We start from the raw sequence: 19,337 nt of genomic DNA, 5'->3' as shown, positions 1-19,337 counted from the left end.
GGTGCTAGAGTTAGGAAACATTGCCCAATTTATTTAGCAGGCAACATGGAAGGCAGCACCATCACCAAAACAGCATGGGGTCGTGGTAACATTGGCCCCCAAAGTTAAGGCTTTCAGAGCCTCAGTCTGGTGTTTGTTGCTATGTGAGTAGGGGCAACTTCCTCTTGATGAAAAATTGAGGTGATGATTCTTGGAGCCTAGTGAAGAGTTAAAGTCATCTGGTTTAAGAAGCCCTTTCCAGTAGGAACCCCTGTCTGTGAAAGAAACAAAAATATCAATCTAGTCAAAGCAAGATGTTTAGAAACATGAGTGAAGTTCCCCCTTCCCATCTTGCCCAAGCATTCCTCCCAAGGTATTACAAAAACGGAGAGCTTTAATGTGGTTCATTTATTCATTTTTTTTTTTCCTGGAGGCAGTATGGTAGAGTGGAAAGAACATGGGATTTGGAAATAATAATAGCACCAACATCCCAGGATTGTTGTCAGGATCAAATGAGATATATTTGTAAAGCACTAGAGGAATGCTACTTATTTTTGCTACTATTATTATTTCTCAGTGCTCCTCCTAGCAGAATGCAAGCTCTTTGAGGAAAACGACTTGGTTTTTTGCTCTCTATATCACTGTTTAGCACAGAGTCCAAATCTCCAGTGAGATCTGTGATCTCCACCATTTGGCTATTCCCTCTAGTGATTGCAGATGGTGACACTCATCCATGCCTTCCCAGATGTTTGCCCCAGTAAGTCCTCTCGAAGTCCTGGTGGCCATTCTCAGTTTCTTCTGGCATTACAAGAGCACCAGGGAAAGACCTTTGGCCATCACCATGCAGCTGGCCCATCTCTTTATATCACACAAAGGTCTTACTTTGGAGTTCACTGTTGGTTATGTCTTCCAGCCTGTTTGCATTCATGTGCCTTTCCATTGCTTGGGGTGTGATATTACTGCTTAACTTTTTGGAGATTTTTGCACCCAAGAATCTTGATCCAGCATCCAAGAATTACGCAGTAGGCACTTAATACAAGTCTGTTAAATTGAATTGAATTATGTACAGCCCCAAACCGTGCATTGATGTCTTCCCCGAAACATGTCACTCAAAGCCTATTTTTTATCCATGAAGAGGCTCTTAGTCATTCCAGGTATACAGCATAGACGGTTGCTAGAGCAAATAGAGACGTGTTTCTGAAGACAAAGGATGCAAAAGTATCATTTGCGTCGTCCCAGAGACATCGGCTCCCAATGTGTAGGCTCTGATTATTCAGTTGTCCAATGTGGATAATCACAACGAGTTTGTACCTTGGGATCAGGAGGTCTTTCACCCGGGCTTTAACAACCTAAAAACAATCACAAAAGGCAATCGCTGAGCCCCTAGTGAGTTTGCCAAGCTCACTCTCTTCTTGACACCGGGGAGTCAAGAAGACTTCAGCACCATTGCTGCAGCACCATTGTAGAGATGTTAGCAATGTTCACGCTAATACCTGGCTTGGATATATAGTACTTTGAGGTTTACAAACAACTTTATATATGTGAATTCATGTGAGCCTTGGAACTACCTTTTAAGGTAAGTACTCACTTCGACGGCCCCCAAATCTGTGATTTTATCCCCATATGAACACAGACCACAGCCCACTTTAATGTAGTAAATTGGTTTTAAGAACTGGATCTGAAAAAATTCATCAGACACAAGTTATATGTAGAGTGTGTACAAAAGGTGATTTTGTGGAGAGGCCCTAGAAGCTGGGGTGGGGAGGAAGAGAGGTCAAGGAAGGCTTCCTGGAGGAGAGAGCATTTTTTCCCCCTAGTTCTGCAGGAAGCTAAGCCTTTGTAGCCACAGGCAATCTTCTTAACAAAGCTGATTTTCTTCCCTCACTGGTGGAATTTTTGTCACCTAAATGTCATTAAATTTTATAATGAATTTTAAAAATAATTTGCCACCATAGTGGTAATCTTGTAATTCAATAACATGTAAACCATTGTCCTCCCGAGACAGCCCGAGCGTGGCTTCTTGTTCATCTCTGGATCCCCATATCCTAACCTGGCACAGTCCCCCCCAGGGGTGCCAGTTGATTGGTTGATGATTGATGAATAACTGTTAATTTCCTAAATACAAATACTGTCTTCTTTGGAAAGCCGCCCTAAATCATGTGCTCAGTTCAGATAAGCCAGTGACCTACCTCAGCGATTGTTTTAGTCATCTGTCTACACAAGTCAGGTTCATATTTTTCTTCTTGTAGATAATTAGTTAGTACATCCTTCAAAATGTGATTGACAGCATCCACAGGAAAGCATTTTCCAGGGCCTGAAAGGAGAAACGTAGCATAAATATCCAAAACATATCATTTTTTCACCATCATTTAAAGAACATTTTGAACATTTCCTTCCCTTTCATACAGTCATCAGAAGATTAATAAAGTGTTCCTAGCAGTGAGGACCTTGAGCCTTTGAGGCAGACTCCCATGAGCAGAGGATTTACTTTCTTGCAAAAATCCAAGCTTTTGACTTGACAGTGTGTACGTCACATTGAGGGCAAGGCCGGAGGAAGACCTAGTGTGCTTCCATGTTTAAGCAACCAGTCATTGGCGAAGCATCCTTGGTACCAGGATCCATTTAGGCAACACAGATACAAATGTAAACACAGAGCCAGCTTGGGGTCATGGCAGGCAGCGGGCTGGCGTGGGAGTCAGGAAGCCCTGTCTTTGGAAGGCACTGAATTTCTCTGAGCCTCATCTTCCTTATCTGCTCAATGAGCAGTGAAGTAACTTGTCTGAAGCCACAAAAACAGTAAATGGCAGAGCCTCGCTTTGACCCTAGACCCTAGACCCTAGACCCTAGACCTCTAACTCCAAATCTAGTCCTCTTTCCTACTATACCAAGATACCTTCAGCTCTCAAATCTAGGGACCTGTGAGATCTTGATACGGGAGATCTGGACCTTTCATTTGCCTAAATAATGTTGGTCCTGGTATACATTTGAAATACCTGTTCTGTTTCACAAATGGTCTTTACCGTCCTTAGAGATGGGACTATAATGAATGTAGGGGGCTCCTTGAGAGCTTTCTATTGCCTGTGCTTGTTCATGCATGCTTTTGGATCTTACACAAGTCCTGTAGGGGGTGAAAATAAGTAGCTGTCCTATCTGGCATACTGATATTGTATAATGAATAAAACTTTATGGGGGCAGAGTGAATCCTGTAACCCACATTTGAGGAGACCTTAGACATGAGCTATACCTAAGCTTAGTTTTAGAGATTGCCCTGAAGTTTTATTCTAGATTGAAGACAGAGACAGAGACCTTCTTTGGGATCAATCTCAAACCCCCAAAGTGGTTCTGATTCCACACAAGCTTAGAGGCCCTTGCTGAAGTTCATAGGGCCTTGGGGTATATCTAGAATGAGACAGTTAGACAAGATAACTGAAGGAGCTCTCAACCTCTGGCCTGTGAACCTTTAAGAAATATTTTTTAACTGTATATAGCCAATATAATTGACTTCCTTTGTAATCCTATGTTTTTTTATATGTATTTTATTTTATACATTTAAATATGTTTAAATGTATTCTAAAATGTATATAAAATGTAAAATATATTTTAAATGTATAGAATAAAGTACATTTAAATACATTTATATTTTTTAATGCTACTATTGACATACTTTTTTTTGAGAGTCTATACCCAACAAATACAGCTTTGTTGGAAAAGAAAAAAATGTATTTTGTTTACATACGTATTTTGTTTTATACATTTGAAAACGTTATTCTGAGAAGGCATCTTTAGGTTTCATCAGACTGCCAAGGGGTCCATGACACGCAAAAAGATGAACTTTTACTCTAATGTTCCATCCAGTTCTGAGTCCTGACATTTAATGAATGCTCATTGATTGATCAGTTTCCTACTATGTGGCCACAAGTGTTCCTTTCCCATTTAGATTCCTATGGACATAACAGAAATTCTTTAAACAGAGAACTTGGGGCAGCTAGGTGGCACAGTGGATAGAGCGCTGGATCTGGAGTTGAGAGGACTGGAGTTCAAATCCAGCTTCGAATACATAACACTTACTAGCTGTGTGACTCTGGACAAGTCACTTAACTCCAATTGCCTCACCAAAAAAAAAAATCTTAAACAGAGAACTAAAGTTTACGTGACACTAACACAAGTTGCTGGATAGCAAACACTTCCCTTTAATAATTGGTCTCAGTTTTCCCTTCCACAACAAACACCTAATCAGATAGATTTTCTTTCCATCGAATGGGCCACCTGTGTCCACACCATGTAGATGGAGCACCAGCATGCTCCTGTTTAGCAGAAGCAAAGGAGGATGTGTAAAATGAAAGCATAGATGTGTGCTTAAGTAAAAATACAAGATCTGATTTGACACCAAAAAGAGGGCTGACCAAACACAGAAAAAAAAGTCAACTTGGCAGAACTCAGCTCCCATGAAAGGAGAGATTTCTTACAAGAGACTATGAAGAAAAGAAGTCTCAATGTTGACATTCCAAAATGTTTTATCTCATGTAGTTTAATTCCACAGATAGACTTCTCATATGGATAAGAGATCTCTTTGACTTGTCTTCAATTTGTTTTTTAAGAGAATGAACTGAAACAGACACACATTCTAAAAGAGAAATGGGAGTTTCTTTCTGGCTGCTTTTTGTAATTTATTAAATGATTGACATCAAACCTCAATACAAGCAATCTAATTTGTTTTGTAACCATCTTACACTGAAATTAATTAATTCCAAAACCCAAGTTTTGAGTTACTTGGGTACTTGGCAGGATTCATTCTTTTTCTCTGGGCATTCTTTTCCCTGGGGAGTGCTGAAATCAGATTGCAAAACTTCTACACTTGGCTTCAAAAAATGGGCACATTGGGGGCAGCTAGGTGGCTCAGTGGATAGAGCACTGGCCCCAAAGTCAGGAGAACCTGAGTTCAAATCGGCCTCAGACCAAACACTTGACACTTACTAGCTCTGTGACCCTGGGCAAGTCACTTAACCCCAATAGCCGAGAGAGAGAGAGAGAGAGAGAGAGAGAGAGAGAGAGAGAGAGAGAGAGAGAGAGAGAGAGAGAGAGAGAATGAAAAAATGGGCACATTATAGGATCATAGATTTAGAGGTAAAATGTGGTCATCTGTGGCCAGTTTGCATGTATTGGGACCTGGAACCATTCTTGGTGGAAAGGCCATTTTACAGTATCTCACAGACCCACTCAGAATTATTTCACATCCTTTCCAGGGGTAGTTAGCCCTAGGTAACATTGACATTTCAAATAAAAACCCAAATTAGGGCTCCAAATAGGAAGGGGGAGGATGGTGAAGCATACCTAGCTGATAGGTGTTTTCCATGTGAACTGCAGGGCGGGAAGCATCATCATGGTGGCTAGGCTCATCAACATAAGACACGGTACTCACTGAGCTAAGAACAACAACACAAGGGAGTTTCTCTTATTAGCCTTACAGAAGAAAGCAGCTCCAAACGTGCCAGAGGTCCCACTTTTGCCAAGAAAGTTCTAAGCGAGAACAGGTCGCCTTTCTGCCTGCCTTAGGATTTTGCCCACCAAAACTCAAGTATGACCTACAACAATTCATTCCGCTTGCCATGAAATGAGCAGAACCGCAAGCCCTTCTTTAGGCATTAAAATGCCTGATAGAATACGAGCTCCTTGAAAACAGGGACCATCTCAAGGTCTATTTATAAGCCCGGTGCCTAGGGTAGAGCTCTGCCCTTAGGAAGCCCTTAATAAATCTTTTCTGTTCCATCCATATAATGCTCTATCCTTTACAGCAAAAAAGATGACAGTGAAGGATGTCATCAGAGAAATGTCTGATGGAAAAAGAAGAGGGGTTGGTCACGTGGTTGCTGCGTCCAGCAAGTGATAACTGCTGGACCGCCCGTGTGCTCTACCGATATAATTAAATGTGAGGAGAGACTGAGAAAGGTCCCGTGTGTATTGGGTGGACTCCCAATACATGCAAAGGTCTAAATGAGAGTTGCCCAGAGTGGGCAGGCATGAGTGGCTGTGATTTAAATCGCTGGAGGGCACCTTCACACTAATGAGGCACCAATCCACTGTACTGTTTGAGTATATTGTAACATTTACAAAGCAAATAAGTTAATAGATGCAAAGTGACTCTACAGAAAACATTAAAGGTACTTAGGGCAGAGACAGATCATTAATAGCCTTAGGAGATATAACTGGAGGCACAAAATAGCCCAGAACCATCACCTGGAGAACAGGGCAGGAATTACAACAAGTCTTTGGCAAAAACTCTTTGGTGCTGAAAGAGGAGTCAGAAACGCCCCCAATGAGAAGCCACAATTCAGCCTATATCAATAAACACCCAAGACCCTTTTCATCGCTGAGAAAGGCCATTTGGTTGGGCAAGTGAGGCAATATGAGCACACCCAGGTGGTGACCTGGAAGGGGAGCTCCAAGGATGGAGGCACTGAGTGGGTTTCCCAAGCCCCGCCCCAGTTCAGGTGAGCCTCAACGGACACTGCTTCATGGTAGCCTCCAAATGGGCCCCACTGACCTGCTCCACCTGTGAGGTAAGCTAGAGTGTCACTTCAAAGGGGGGTGAGATAATAGAGGGGAGTCGATGGGAAAAGGGCTTTTCAAGATTGGTAAAGTCTATGTTTTCATCAAATAGAAGGTAGGGATGATTATTCCCTGTTATGCTCATGGGCATTCAGCCTTTGGGAATGCAAAGGACTTGTTTGCTCTTTATTTTTTTAGCATTGAATAAGCTGATTTTGAATGAACTCTTTAAAAGCATCAGTTACATACACAATCTAGCATTAGATATGTTTTATTGAATTTTGAGTTATTGTGTTAAACATTTCCCAATTACATTTTAATTTGGTTCAGATCACACTGAAGCCTCTATACCACACCACTAAAAAGTGTATATGACAAAGGCAGATTAAATAGAGGGAAAATTAAAGTCTCTATATGTATATTACTCCAAGAACAGGAATCAAGATTTACAGGCATGTTTGTAAAATAAATAATATGATTATATTTAGCAAATCATGATAATCCAAGAGTTGATCTTAACATCCATCAAAGGAATTCCTAACTACTTTAAAAAGATTTCACAAATTGATTTGAACTTGAAGAAATTAAGGTCAAATGACTCTAGTGAATCTAGTCAACAACTTGTTGTTAAGGCTATGTTAATTAGCTTTTTAGAGCTTGCCTAAAATCTGTGTGCTGACCTTTTACAAAAAAAAAATTCACGAAATAAAACAAGCGTAATAGAGTAAAATAAAAAGGATGCTTGCACGTGAAACTACAAATCTACCATGTACATATACATGTGTGCATATGTAGCTAGCTACATACATGAATACACATAATCCATTGACAATCATTAAGTCTGTATTAAATACCTGCTACGTGTCAGACACTGTGCTAGGCACCAGAGACACAAGGACAAAAGCAAAATAACATCTGCCTTCAAGGAGCTTACATATGCACATATATACCTCCGCACAAATACATATGCATATATAAATACATGATACCCATGTAAATAATAACACAAGACACACATATAATATAACCATGCACACACACACCACAATGCATTTATACCCACACCTATCCATAAATATACAAGACAATGCACATGTGATACATATATGCATGTGCTTTTATATATAACATTTGAGTTCACATATACATGTATATATGAATGTCATATGTATTTCTATGTAGTATACGACAGTGGAAAGCACACTGGATTGTAGAGGACCTGGATTCTAACCCTGCCCCTTTTAATTACTACTGGTATGATCTTGGGGAAGTGATACAATTTCTCTGGGCCTCAGTTTCTTTACCAGTAAAATAAGCTGGAAGAGGTGCACAATGGCTTATGAGGTCACTTCCAGAGCCATCTCTATGATCCTTTGACACACATTGATGGAATTGTGGGTATTTTAAATACTGAAATATTACTCTTTATATTCATGGTGGTGCAATGTTTGGACCCCAAGGCAGATGTGTGTGTGTATGTGTGTGTATGTTTACTCAACATTTATTTCTCAATGTACAACTAACAAAAATAAAATATTGGCCATGGCTACTTAAAGAGGTTGTATTAGGAGTCAGAGACTTTGGGTTCAAACCTCAGCCCTGACACTTAGTACTTGTGTGACTTTGGGTGAGCCACTTCATCTCTGTGGGCCTCAGGATTGGCCTGGGTGACCTCTAAGATGTCTTCCAGCTCCCAAGTTATCACCCTGTGAGTTCACCTCCTGGCCCTGCCGACTTTGAACTGAGGGGCCTTGGACAAGTCTTGCTGCCCTCTCTGGGCCTTATTTCTTCATTTATAAATTAAAGAGGTGAGACTTGATGATTTCAAGGTTTCTCCTAGCTTTAAAACGAGGCACCTACTTCCTGAGGCAGCTCCTTGTGCTTGGGGACAGCTCTAATTGTTAAGACGCCTTCCAAGGCCCACCAGCTATTGCTGCTGTCCTTGTATCTCTGGTGCCCCGCATAGCATCTGACAAATGGCAGGTACTTAAACCATACGTGATGATTGTCAGTGGATTAATTGTGTGTATTGACTTATGTAGCTAGCTGCATATATACACACGTACATGTACATGGTAGATTCATAGTTTCACATGCATCTATTCTGCATGGATCATGTATATACTGATTTATCTGCATGTTCAAGCCCCCACTGTAAGCTCCTTGAGGAAAGGGGCTGTTCTGGCTTTCTCATCGTATCTCCAGATTCACATCTATTTTTAGTAGAGTCAGCTAATCAGGAAGACATGTGTTCAAATTCTGCCTCAGATGCTTACTGTGTGATCCTGGGCAAACTAGTTATCCTGCTGGGACTTCAGTTTCCTCATCTATGAAATAGGGATAATTAACATCCTACTTACCACCTGGGGCATTGTGGAGATCAAGTGAGGCAGTATACATAAAATGCTTTGTCAAACTTAAAACAAAGACACAGAAATGTTGGCTGTTGTCCCCCCAGCTGAAGGGTTGGGTAAAACAGGCTGGGTGCCTTTCTGGGACCTTCTTCTCCACAAAGTGCCATTGACTGTCTCTTTCCAGATGGCAGCCTTGGAGACTGTGGGTAGGGCTTACAGCTACCAGAGAGATGCTGCCACCCAGTGGACTCACCTTCTAAAGCCATCCCAGCTCCTTAGGGAAAAAGATCTGGCCATCCAGGGGGAAGAGCCAGGTTCTCTGAGGGCTTTGTTCCTGGTTACAGTAAGAAGGGTTTGCATTTCTTTTTTCAAACCTAGGCAACAAAGAACTTTCTGGTCTATTACTTACAATTCTGTTGAGGAACAAATCCATCCCTTCCTCTAAGCTCAGTGGAATGCTCAAGTATTCCTTCCTGATTTCACCCCAACCACAAATGGTTCTCTCCATAAATGTTATATATTTATATTTTCTATTTAATTTTCACACACTTATGTTAGAATTTAAGATGTTTGCATATGGGTATTATTTCTTTCTTTATATTTGTACCACTAGCACCTAGCTCAGTGCCTGGCACATTGCACAACATTAACAAATGCCAATTAATTGGTTGATTGATTTGAGCTAATCTAGAGCAATCTTAGTCCAAAAAAGGCCTTCTATAATAATAAAGGGAACTTTATTCTGGGTTTAGTGGCAAAGTGAATCCCTACCCCTGACCTCTCTTTATGCCCAGTCTCCCATTGGACATCACATGAAGAAGAAGTGGGCCTTGCAAAAAAATAATTTCAATAACATGTAAGTAAAAAGAGCATGAGTTTTGTGAGTAGAGCATTAGACGCAGTGTCAGGAAGATATGGATTCAAATCTCACCTTTAACTCTTAACTAGCTGGATGACCGGGGCAAATCACTTCAGCCCTTAGTGCTCTTAGAAACTCTCAAAGACACTCTCAAAAACTCTCAAATTACAGCTGACTTTCTGATCTGCTTTGCTGGAGAGAGTTTCCATGCCAAGGAGTTCCTCTTGATGAAGAAATCACAGATCCAGGTAACAAATATGGAGTGCTTCCTTCCCAAGGTTCAAAGTAGGCTTGAAGGAGATCATGTGTGTGTTTTGAAAATTAAAGGGTTATAGAAATGTCTTTTGTTCTTATGTCATTGTTATGGCAACTTTTTTCACAAAGGCACCTACAGGTCTTAGGCAGACTTTAGAAAACCTTAAGAGACCTAATAGAACCCCAATAAAACCTGGAGTAAGTGCTTTTTTGCCCAACTTGGTTCAAAGCCTTCTTGCCCTCTCCATCAGCAAAGTGTTAGGAGTGCCTGGCCATTCCCTTTGGGGCCCAATTTCATTTTCCCTGAGAGGTTAAGGTTGACACTAGCATGTGTTCAGAGGCAGAACTTGAACCAGGCTTTCTGGATTTAAAGAGCAGTCCTCTATTCCCCATGCTTTGCTGCCTCTCAAGGTATTAATTATTCTTATCTGACAAATGTGAATGACTAACAGTAAAACAGGCTGGGTTTGTCCAATAGAAAAAAACATAGGTAGTGACCAGGCCAGGTTAATGGATGAGCCCTATCTTGAGAGTCATGGTATCTCAGTACAAATCTCCCCTCTGATACTGGATACCTTTGTCACCTGGCCCCAGTCTCTTTACCTCCCTTGGACTCAGTTGGGCTAATTAGCCTCTAAACTCCCTTCCAATTTTAAGTCAGGGTAGTCAGGTCAAGTCCATAAGCATTTATTTATCATTTACAAGGAATTACATACAAGACATACAGGGTGTCCAAAAGATGGTGCAGTTTTAAAACATTAAAACTTAAAATTATATAAAGACTTTGGGGGCAGCCTGTATGTGCAGGGTAAATTGGAAATCATCTCAGAGAGTGATGATACTATGGTCCTAATTCCATGAAAGCCAGACAATTTGCCCCAAGACTTGCCTGACCCCAAAGAAATCTGCTTCTTCTGTCATTCAGCTGCTGGGCTGGGTGTTGGCAGAGTACAGAAGGGGGCAGCTCTGAGGAGCCACACTCCTGTTTCCTAGTTATGTGACATTCTTAGACCATCCTTCTGGTCTGGGGCCAGGCTCCATTGACCATCTAGGTTTACAGCCGTTCACCTTCAGCCTAATCTTGTGGTAAACTCAGAGTTGGCAAACTTAGCGACATTCTCTGGCCGCCTGCAGATTCGTCTTGGGTTATGCCAGGAAGGTAACTTAACCTCTATGTTTCAGATTCCATTCAGGACTGTACCAATACCATGGACAGTTCCTGCAGCATGGGATCTAAGACCCAGTGTTGGCCAGAGATTGAACTCTCATCTCCTGCTGCTCTAGAAGGGCTGGGGAATGGTTTAGTTTGGTCAGCAGCAGCAGCACCAGCAGTAACAGTAACAATGACAGCTAGCATTTATATAACACTTTCATGTTAGGGAATATTATGTCCTTTCAACCTCACAGTAAGTCTGGGAGGCAAGTGCTATTATTGTCCCCACTTACAGATGAGGAAACTGGGGCACAGAAAGTTGTGACTTTCCTACTGTCACCCAGCTAGTAAGTGACAGAGCAGGCATACAAACCTAGGTCTTTTGACTCTAAAGTCTTCTATTCTTTTCTCCCTATGTATGCTACTCCCAATTTTTAAATAACCAGATTGTAATAAGATATGCTTTACTCTAAAAATGTACTAAACCTAAATGAATGTTCCTTTGGTACTGAAGGCACTTTGGGCTCTATGCTCTGGCACAGAAACATCACTGTGAATATCAGTTACATCAATTGTATTGATGTCAAGGACAGTAACTTGAAAATAGGGCTGTCGTTGGGTTGTTAACAACCCTATGGGATATCCTGGAAGTTGCTTTCCTGGGTAATGCATTTTATCAGACTGTTTACTTGTCATTTGTCCTTCTTATAAGATCTGAAAGCAAATCATACCCCTCTGCCCCAAACTGTAGGTATCTGAGCGTTTTGGTAACATGGATTTTGTGTAAAAGGATACTTAGTGCATTCCATTCCTAGTTAGGGACCTTTGTTCTCCACCTCCTATGCTAGAGGTGTCAAACATGCAATACTAGGGCCCCTGATAACAGCCAGATTAAAATATAGTTGGGAAATATCGAACAAAATAAATAAAAACACAATAGAACATAGATAATGCTATTATGCAGTTTTCTAAGTCAATATGTGGCCACTAGGATAAGATAACTCCCTGGTTTAGCATTTCTCAACCTAACTCCCACCTTTCCTTAAAGATTGCTTTCATATCACTCTCAATCTTAATCCTATTTTTTAGTACTTAGCATGGTCTACCTATGGAAGGAAACATTTGTGATGAACACTCTGACCTTGTTGATCTAATACTGGAAATGGAGCAATTCCAGACATGGCTACTCACTCTTTGGCCCTGATGCGGATCTCCTTCATCTTGATGTCGGGGCTGCTCACTGATGACATGCTGCCTCTTTTCTTCAGTAACCGAGAAGCCTTATCTTTGGTGACCTCAGACATCTTGATCAGAGCCTAAAGAAGGAAATGTCTAACCTAGTAGGATAGAAATATGGGAACAGGTGGGTTTTAACCTTGGTGGTGTTTGGTAGTGAAGATAACTGATATTTCTGTATCACCTTAATACATTATCTCATTTGATTTTTGCAACAGCCCTGGGGGGATAGGAGACAACCTGGTGCTACCATCACCATCATTTTACATCACTTTACTTAATAAATGCTTGTTGATTGATCTGTGGACCAGATTTACCAACCACAGAATCTGAGAATTGGAAATGACTTTGGAGGTCAAATCCAACTTGTGTCTGAGTCAGAATTCCCCTGGTCCTTCTGTAACATCTCTGAAAACTAGCCATCAGGTCTCTGTCGTACCTCCTGACTCTTCCCCTGCCTTCCATTTGGGAGGAATCCACACAGTAGTGCTCACTTCAAACCTGGTTCAATGTGACTACCTGGCATATCTCACTCCTCACCCCCACCTTTGGCTTTTTTGATCCCTTCTTTGTTTGGTTTTCCCCATTCAGAATGCAGACTCTTTGAGGACAGGCATTGTCTTCTTTTTTTTTTGTTGTTTGAATTTGCAGTCCCAGAATTTAGTACAGTGCCTGGCTCATAGTAAGCACTTAGTCACTTCTCTCTCTCTGAATGTTTCTATCTCTCTATGTCTTTCTCTCTGCCTCTCCTTCTCTTTCTCTCTTCTCCTTCCCTTCAGCGAGGGGAAGCTTATTACCTTCCAAGAGAGACCCTCTTACTTTTAGATAGTACTAACTGTTAGGGAGTCCCCCTTCCCACAACTCATGGAGACTCCATCTGCTGCTCTCCATCTTTCACCCACTGCAGATTAAGTCTGAGCCCTTTCCAAATGACATCCCTTCAAACACTTGAAGACAGCCACAGTCTTCTCTTCCTCGGGATTGTTATTGTTTGATTATTTCAGTCGTGTCTGACTCTTCATGAGTTTTTTTTTTCTTGGTGAAGATGCTGGAGTAGTTTGCCATTTCCTTCTCCAGCTCATTTTGCAGATCCCCAATTCCAGGAATTTATCCTGGAATGGCATGAACTTGAGATCCTTCATTAATCTGGTTGCCCTTTTCTGGATAGTCTTCATTTTAGGTTATTATTCAAAGATATTTTCAATAACTTCATTATAATAGAAAAAAACCACTTCAAAGAAGGAAAATGGACATTTATGAAAATGTCTAAATAGGATTTAAGAAGCTGAGTATATTCTAAAGTCTGCTTTAAGAGCTTGAAGGAACATTAGAGATGCATCTAGAAAATTCCTTATTTTGCAAAGAAGGAAAGTGAGACCTAGAGAGGGAAAGTGACTTGGCCAAGTACACTATTTCTTAAGGAAGAATCAGGATTAGAACCTAAATCTCTGGACTCTAAGTTTTGTACTCTTTCTATTTCTCCACATGGAATGAGTGAAAAAATGAGAAACCATTTGTTAAGGGCTTACTACATGCCAGGCACTGAGCAAACTTTACAAGTGAGGTTTCCTCAGACGTTCTTCCTTTAAGGAGAGGTAGCCCAGAGTAGTAAGGAACACTAGTGGGCGAAAAGCCTGAGTTCAAGTTCTGACTAGATTATTTCTTTGCTGTGTGATCTTTGGCCATTTACTTGAACTTGTGACCATAGGCAGGGTAATCTCTCTGACACTCAGTTTTCTCACCTATAAAGTGGGGATAATGCTTGTTTTAACTACCTCACAGTATTGTTTTGAGAAAAGTGCTTTGTGAACTATAAAAAGCTTTGACAGTGTGAGTGATTATTTGAAATATGTGTGGTTATTCTATATCAAATTAAAATTTGATATTATCAAATTAATATCTATATTAGATATTATATCAAATTAAAAATATTTTAAAAGTTAAAAATAGAATAGGTACCCCTCAACTTCTCTCAACTATAAGATAAAGAAGTAAAGATGCTAAGTTTCTGTCTATATAATTAGCTTTGTAGCTAATTATAATAGTGAACATTCATATAGTGCTTTACATTCATCTCTCTGGGCCTCAGTTTCCTCACCTGTAAAATGAGGGATTAAATGACCTCTAAGGTTCCCTGTAGCTATACATCTTTGATCTCATGATTTTATCTGATCCTTATAACTATCCATTGAGGTGGTTAGATACATTGATATCTCCATTTTATAGTATCTGAGCAGCTGAAACAAATAGAGGTTAAATGATTTACTCAAGGATACATAGCTAAGATGTAGCAAAGACAGAATTTGAACTCAAGGCTTCTGCCTTTCGTGCCAGAGCTCATTTAATTTCTTAATGGAAAAGTGGATAGTAGAGTTTGTGGCTTCAGTCCTTTGAGATCTCCATAAACTCCAAGACATGCCCTAGAAGAGAGAAGAGTTGGACCCTGGCTGCTATTCAATTTCCTCTTTTTGTCCTGTGTTTAGATCCTCAGTGATGGTGCAGGACTCTACCTGAGAAGGGAGGAGATTGTGCTGCTTACCGTGTTGCTTGGGATCCCAGTCTCCAGACCAATAACTAAGGAAGGACCATTAAGTGTCTTTTCCAGAGCACTGGAAAATGGGAAGGTTTTTAAAATGATATTAACAGATTATACCATTTAAATTTTTGTTATATTATATGTCGACAACACATTTGCTTCAACAGCGAAGAAACAATTGAATTTAGCACCTACTTAGCAAGAATGATTAGCTAAAATCAGAAGCTCTCAGATGGCCAGAATTGTTAATAAGACCCCCTGTATCTGCTGCTTTAGTAACTAATTCTTTTCCTCTCAACTGAACTTGTCTTCATTATGTCGTGTATTATTTTCACATCATGAATTGCAAAAGTGATTTAAGGCGCTTGGGGGCTGCTTGCTTTGGGGAGCTAACAGGGCCGGTGAATGGTTCTATGAAGGTTCATCCAGCCAGCAGGTGCACCTGTTAGCTGGGGAATCCTAGAGCACCTGGAGTGTCGGTGCTCCCTCCTAGTGAAAGGAGAGGTCTGAATCTCCCCCAGCTGATTATGGTTATTTCCACAAATCATATTATATACTCTATGTCTCATTAACAGTGTCAGATGAACTTCAAAGCATATTTTCACAGAATCTCAGAAATGGAAGGAAGGGACCCCAGTAGCTGTCTAGTTTAACATGTATGAGGACAATAATTACCATCACAGCATTTTTGATAAGTGGTCACCCAGCTTGTCCAGGAAGACCTCCTGTGAGTGGAGAGGCTGTGATGTTCCAAGGTAGCTTGGTCTTCTTTGGAGACTTCTAATGGCAGGGAAGCGTTTCTTGACATTAAGCTGTACTTTGTTTCTAAGGTCTTTCTACTTACTCTGCCCTCTGGGGCCAAGCAGAAGAAATATCTTCCCTTTTCCACACGAAAAGCCTTCAGGGACTTGAAGAGGGTTATTACGAGAGCCCCATGTTTTCTCTTTTCCCACGGAAATTTCCCCAATTCTTTCAGCTAATCTTTGTATCACATGATTTTGAGGCACTTCATGATCCAAGTTGCCTTTCTCTGGACACCCTCCATTTTGTCAATGTCTCTTTCTTAAAACATGGCACCCAGGATTGAACATGGTCCTTATTAGTATTTAGAGAGGGGAGAGACATCAGAGATGATCACATTCCACCCTCTCCTTTCCCCACTACCTTTGTACATAAGCAGATGGGTAGTACAGTGAATACAGCACTGGATCTGGAGTTCAGGAAGGTCTGGCTTCATATGCTAGCTACATGACCCTGGACAAGTCACTTAACCTCTGGTTTCAGAGGTTTGTCTCTCACTTTCCTCATCTGTAAAATGAGGATGATAGTACATGCTTGCCAGGGTTGTTGTAAGGATCAAATGAAATATTTGTAAAGGGTTTTGTTACTCTTAATGCCCTACGTAAATATTAGCTATTATTTTTACCGATGTGGAGAGGAAGACTCAGGGAATCACATGACTTGTAGCAATCTATCCCCTAGGTAGGGTCCTATTAACAACTCCCTCATCTTATATTTGAGGTGCAGAAATGTGAAATTCACTGTCAGGTAGGTCGTGCCAGGACTGGGATTCAAAGTCAGGTGCTCAGACTCCAAATACAGTTTTCTTTCTAATCTACTATATGATCTTTACGAACAATCAAGTCTTCAAACATTTTGGGGGGTCCAGATGGTTTGGCCGTTCTGCTCATCCCATTTACCCCAAAGTTCTACAGCTATTTTTAAACTTAGTGCTCTTCCAGATTCCAAGTACTTGGTGGGTGATACAAAGAGAAAATAATCAATCAATCAATCAGTCATAGGTTCACAGAGTGAGAGCCCGAAGAGAACTTTAGAGATTGAGTCTAACCCCATCGTTTTTATGGATGAGGAAATTAAGAGTTTTGCGAGGGAGGCAGCTAGGTAGTGAAGCTCAGTCTGAAGTCAGGAAGACTTCAGTTCAAATTGACCCTGGGCAAGTCACTTCTGTCAGCCTCAGTTTCCTAAGCCGTCAAAGAGGGATAACAGCTCACCTTCCAGGGTTCTTGAGGGGATCCGATGAGATAATATTTTAAAGTGCTACTTGAATGTTGCGGATACTGTGTCAGACTTGGAGTCAGGAAGCCTCATCCTCATGAGTTCAAATCTGGATTCAGACACTAATTGTGTGACGTTGGCCAAGTCACTTCACCCTGTTTGCCTCAATTTCCTCATCTGTATAAAGAGCTGGAGAAAGAAATAGCAAACCACTGCAGTATTTTTGCCAAGAAAACCCCAGAAAGGATCACGAAGAGTTTGTGAAGGAAAAACGGCTGAAAAACAAAATGAATGCTAGTTATTGTTAAGGGGACTATCTAGGATTCTCAGCCTCCAGCCTGAAGGTGGGAGCTGCCCAGCTCTACCAGGGTCGGGCTTGATCCCAGGGGTGCTTGGCAGGGGTTCAGCTCCGCTCAGGTTCTCCGCTCCCTACTAGAGCAGACCGGAAGCGAGAGCCTCGACTCAGGCAGGCTGAGGGCAGAGGGGCTGGGGTCGGCGCTCCTCGTTTCTGAACCGTGGACCGTGAAGGGGTCCGAGCTGGGAGTGATCGATCTAAGGATCTAAGGGCTGTAGGTGCCCCCCCCCCACCACCTCAGCCGGGCCAACCATGCTGCCTGTACGGCCTTACCCCCTTCCTTTTTCCCACTCCGCTTCTCGATGCGATAGTTCCCCCAGCCTTCATCTGGTTCCCCCCTCAGCCCCCAGAGCTGTCTTGGAAAAACAGGCTCACTCACTCTCTGTCAGCCAAGGCACGCAATGCATCCCATTCAGCGCAGGAGCTCCCAATGCAACGCCGGACCCTAAATGTCTCGGGTGCGGAGTTCTGCCGGGCAGGGCAGGGCAGGGCAGGGCCCCGGTTCGGGGCACCCCAGCCGGCCGGATGGCTGGTGGGCGGCCGCTCCGGGCTCCCCAGATCCTCCCGAGCGGGCACAGCAAGAGCAGCGCCTAGCTGCTGTCCAGCGTTTCCAAGGCTACCCGTCCAAACAAGGGGGCTGTAGCCCGCCTCTGGACCCGCCCGCTGCAGTCAGGTGGTCCGTCCTGGGAACCGCCCCCTGCTCCCCCCCAACCCTGCCCCCGCCTCTCTGGGTCCTGGGGCACCCTGGGCACAGTCCCGGAGCAGGCGTGGGCAATGCCCTCTGTCTGGGAAGGGTTGCTCGGAAAGCTCTCCCCCAGCAGCGCCCCCCGACCCAAACAGTGGGATGTCCGGGGATAAACGGTACCAAGGGCGACACCACCAGACCCCTCAAATGTTCGGGGATTGGAGTCAGCCGGCTTGGATTCAAATCCACTTCTCCCTGTGGACCTCGGGCAAGCTACCCAACCTCTGTGGGTTTCTTTTTCTAATCGTTAAGATACTTGAGTCAGTCAACCTACCATGAAGTGCTAAGAAAGGTGAAAGATGGCCCCTGTTTTCAAGAAGCTCCTGGTCTACCGGGGGAAGCCACGCACAACTCTGCCCCCACAAGATCTAGGCAGGATCAATCCAGCGGTTGCCTAGACAGACAACACCAAGCTGAAGGCCGACTTTTTGCAGAAGATGGGACTTTAGCTGAGGCTCAAAGGAAGCCAGGGAAACCAGGAGGAGGACCTGAGGAGGGAGAGCGTTGCAGGCTTGAGGAAATATCGAGGATGTTGATGGATGGAATGTAAAATTCAAGGAACCCCAAGGAGGTCAGTGTAAGGGATAAGAAGACTGTGAAAATGGGAAGAGGCCAAGTGACAGCCGACTTTGAAGGATTTTACATCTGATCTTGGAGTTATCAAGGACCACTGGAATTTGTTGTATTTGAGACTGATATGGGCAGAGCTGTCCTTTAGGAAGATTACTTTGACAGCTGAGAGGAGAATGGACTAGAGTGGGAAGAGATCTGAGGCTGGAAAACCCACCAGCAGTTGTTGCAACAGTCCAGGAGCCAAGTGAGAAGGTGCACCAGGGTGGTGGCAGTGTCAGACAGAAGTGGGCTTATTGGAGAAATGTTAGGAGGGTAGAAGCAGGGTCAGATTTTATATTCTTGGACCTACAGGTCACTGAAGATGGTGACTGCAGCCATGACACTAAAAGATGCTTGCTCCTTGGACGGAAAGCGATGGCAAATCTGCACAGCAGACTAAAAAGCAGAGACCTCCCCTTGCCAACAAAGGTCCATACAGTCAAAGCTATGGTTTTTCCAGTAGCAATGTATGGCTGTGAGAGTTGGGCTGAAAGGAAAGTTGAATCAATGTGGGGCAGAAAAAGACTATTGAGGCTCCCTTCGACAGCAAGGAGACCAAATCAGTCAATACTTAAAAGAAATTAATTCAGACTACTCATTGGATGGTCAAATACTGAAGCTGAAGCTTAAATACTTTGGCCACATAATGAGAAGATGGGACTCAGTGGAAAAGACTCATGTCAGGAAAATT

The 19,337-nt window shown here is 42.4% G+C and overlaps 1 protein-coding gene across 2 annotated transcripts; it reads right to left on the bottom strand.

Annotated features, from left to right (window-relative positions):
• Positions 1–322: 322 nt before the first annotated feature.
• Positions 323–17,882, bottom strand: DYNLT5 (dynein light chain Tctex-type family member 5). 2 transcript variants are annotated; one of them, XM_078154563.1, is made up of 6 exons: positions 17,669–17,882; positions 16,931–17,123; positions 12,338–12,483; positions 5,311–5,402; positions 2,169–2,293; positions 323–1,328 (listed from the first exon to the last, which is right to left on the bottom strand). In XM_078154563.1, the coding sequence occupies exons 3-6, from the start codon at positions 12,448–12,450 to the stop codon at positions 1,125–1,127; spliced, it is 534 nt and encodes a 177-aa protein (XP_078010689.1). In that variant the 5' UTR covers positions 12,451–12,483; positions 16,931–17,123; positions 17,669–17,882; the 3' UTR covers positions 323–1,124. The 2 variants fall into 2 exon arrangements, with proteins under 2 accessions (XP_078010689.1, XP_020848802.1); XM_020993143.2 differs by lacking the exon at positions 16,931–17,123.
• Between the last annotated feature and the right edge of the window lie 1,455 nt (positions 17,883–19,337).

This window comes from Phascolarctos cinereus, unplaced genomic scaffold, assembly GCF_003287225.1.
Source record: "Phascolarctos cinereus isolate Bilbo 61053 unplaced genomic scaffold, phaCin_HiC Scaffold_5;HRSCAF=322, whole genome shotgun sequence".
In the NCBI taxonomy this organism is placed as follows: domain Eukaryota; kingdom Metazoa; phylum Chordata; class Mammalia; order Diprotodontia; family Phascolarctidae; genus Phascolarctos; species Phascolarctos cinereus.
This window is presented reverse-complemented; position numbering and strand designations above follow the sequence as displayed.

Excerpts from the sequence above, each read along its gene's own strand:
- DYNLT5 (XM_078154563.1), bottom strand. The coding sequence starts at position 12,450 with ATGTCTGAGGTCACCAAAGATAAGGCTTCTCGGTTACTGAAGAAAAGA. Across the intron at positions 5,403-12,337 it reads ATCCGCATCAGGGCCAAAGA|CTCAGTGAGTACCGTGTCTT; the intron begins GTGAGTAGCCAT and ends TGTTGTTCTTAG. Across the intron at positions 2,294-5,310 it reads GGAAAACACCTATCAGCTAG|GCCCTGGAAAATGCTTTCCT; the intron begins GTATGCTTCACC and ends TTCTCCTTTCAG.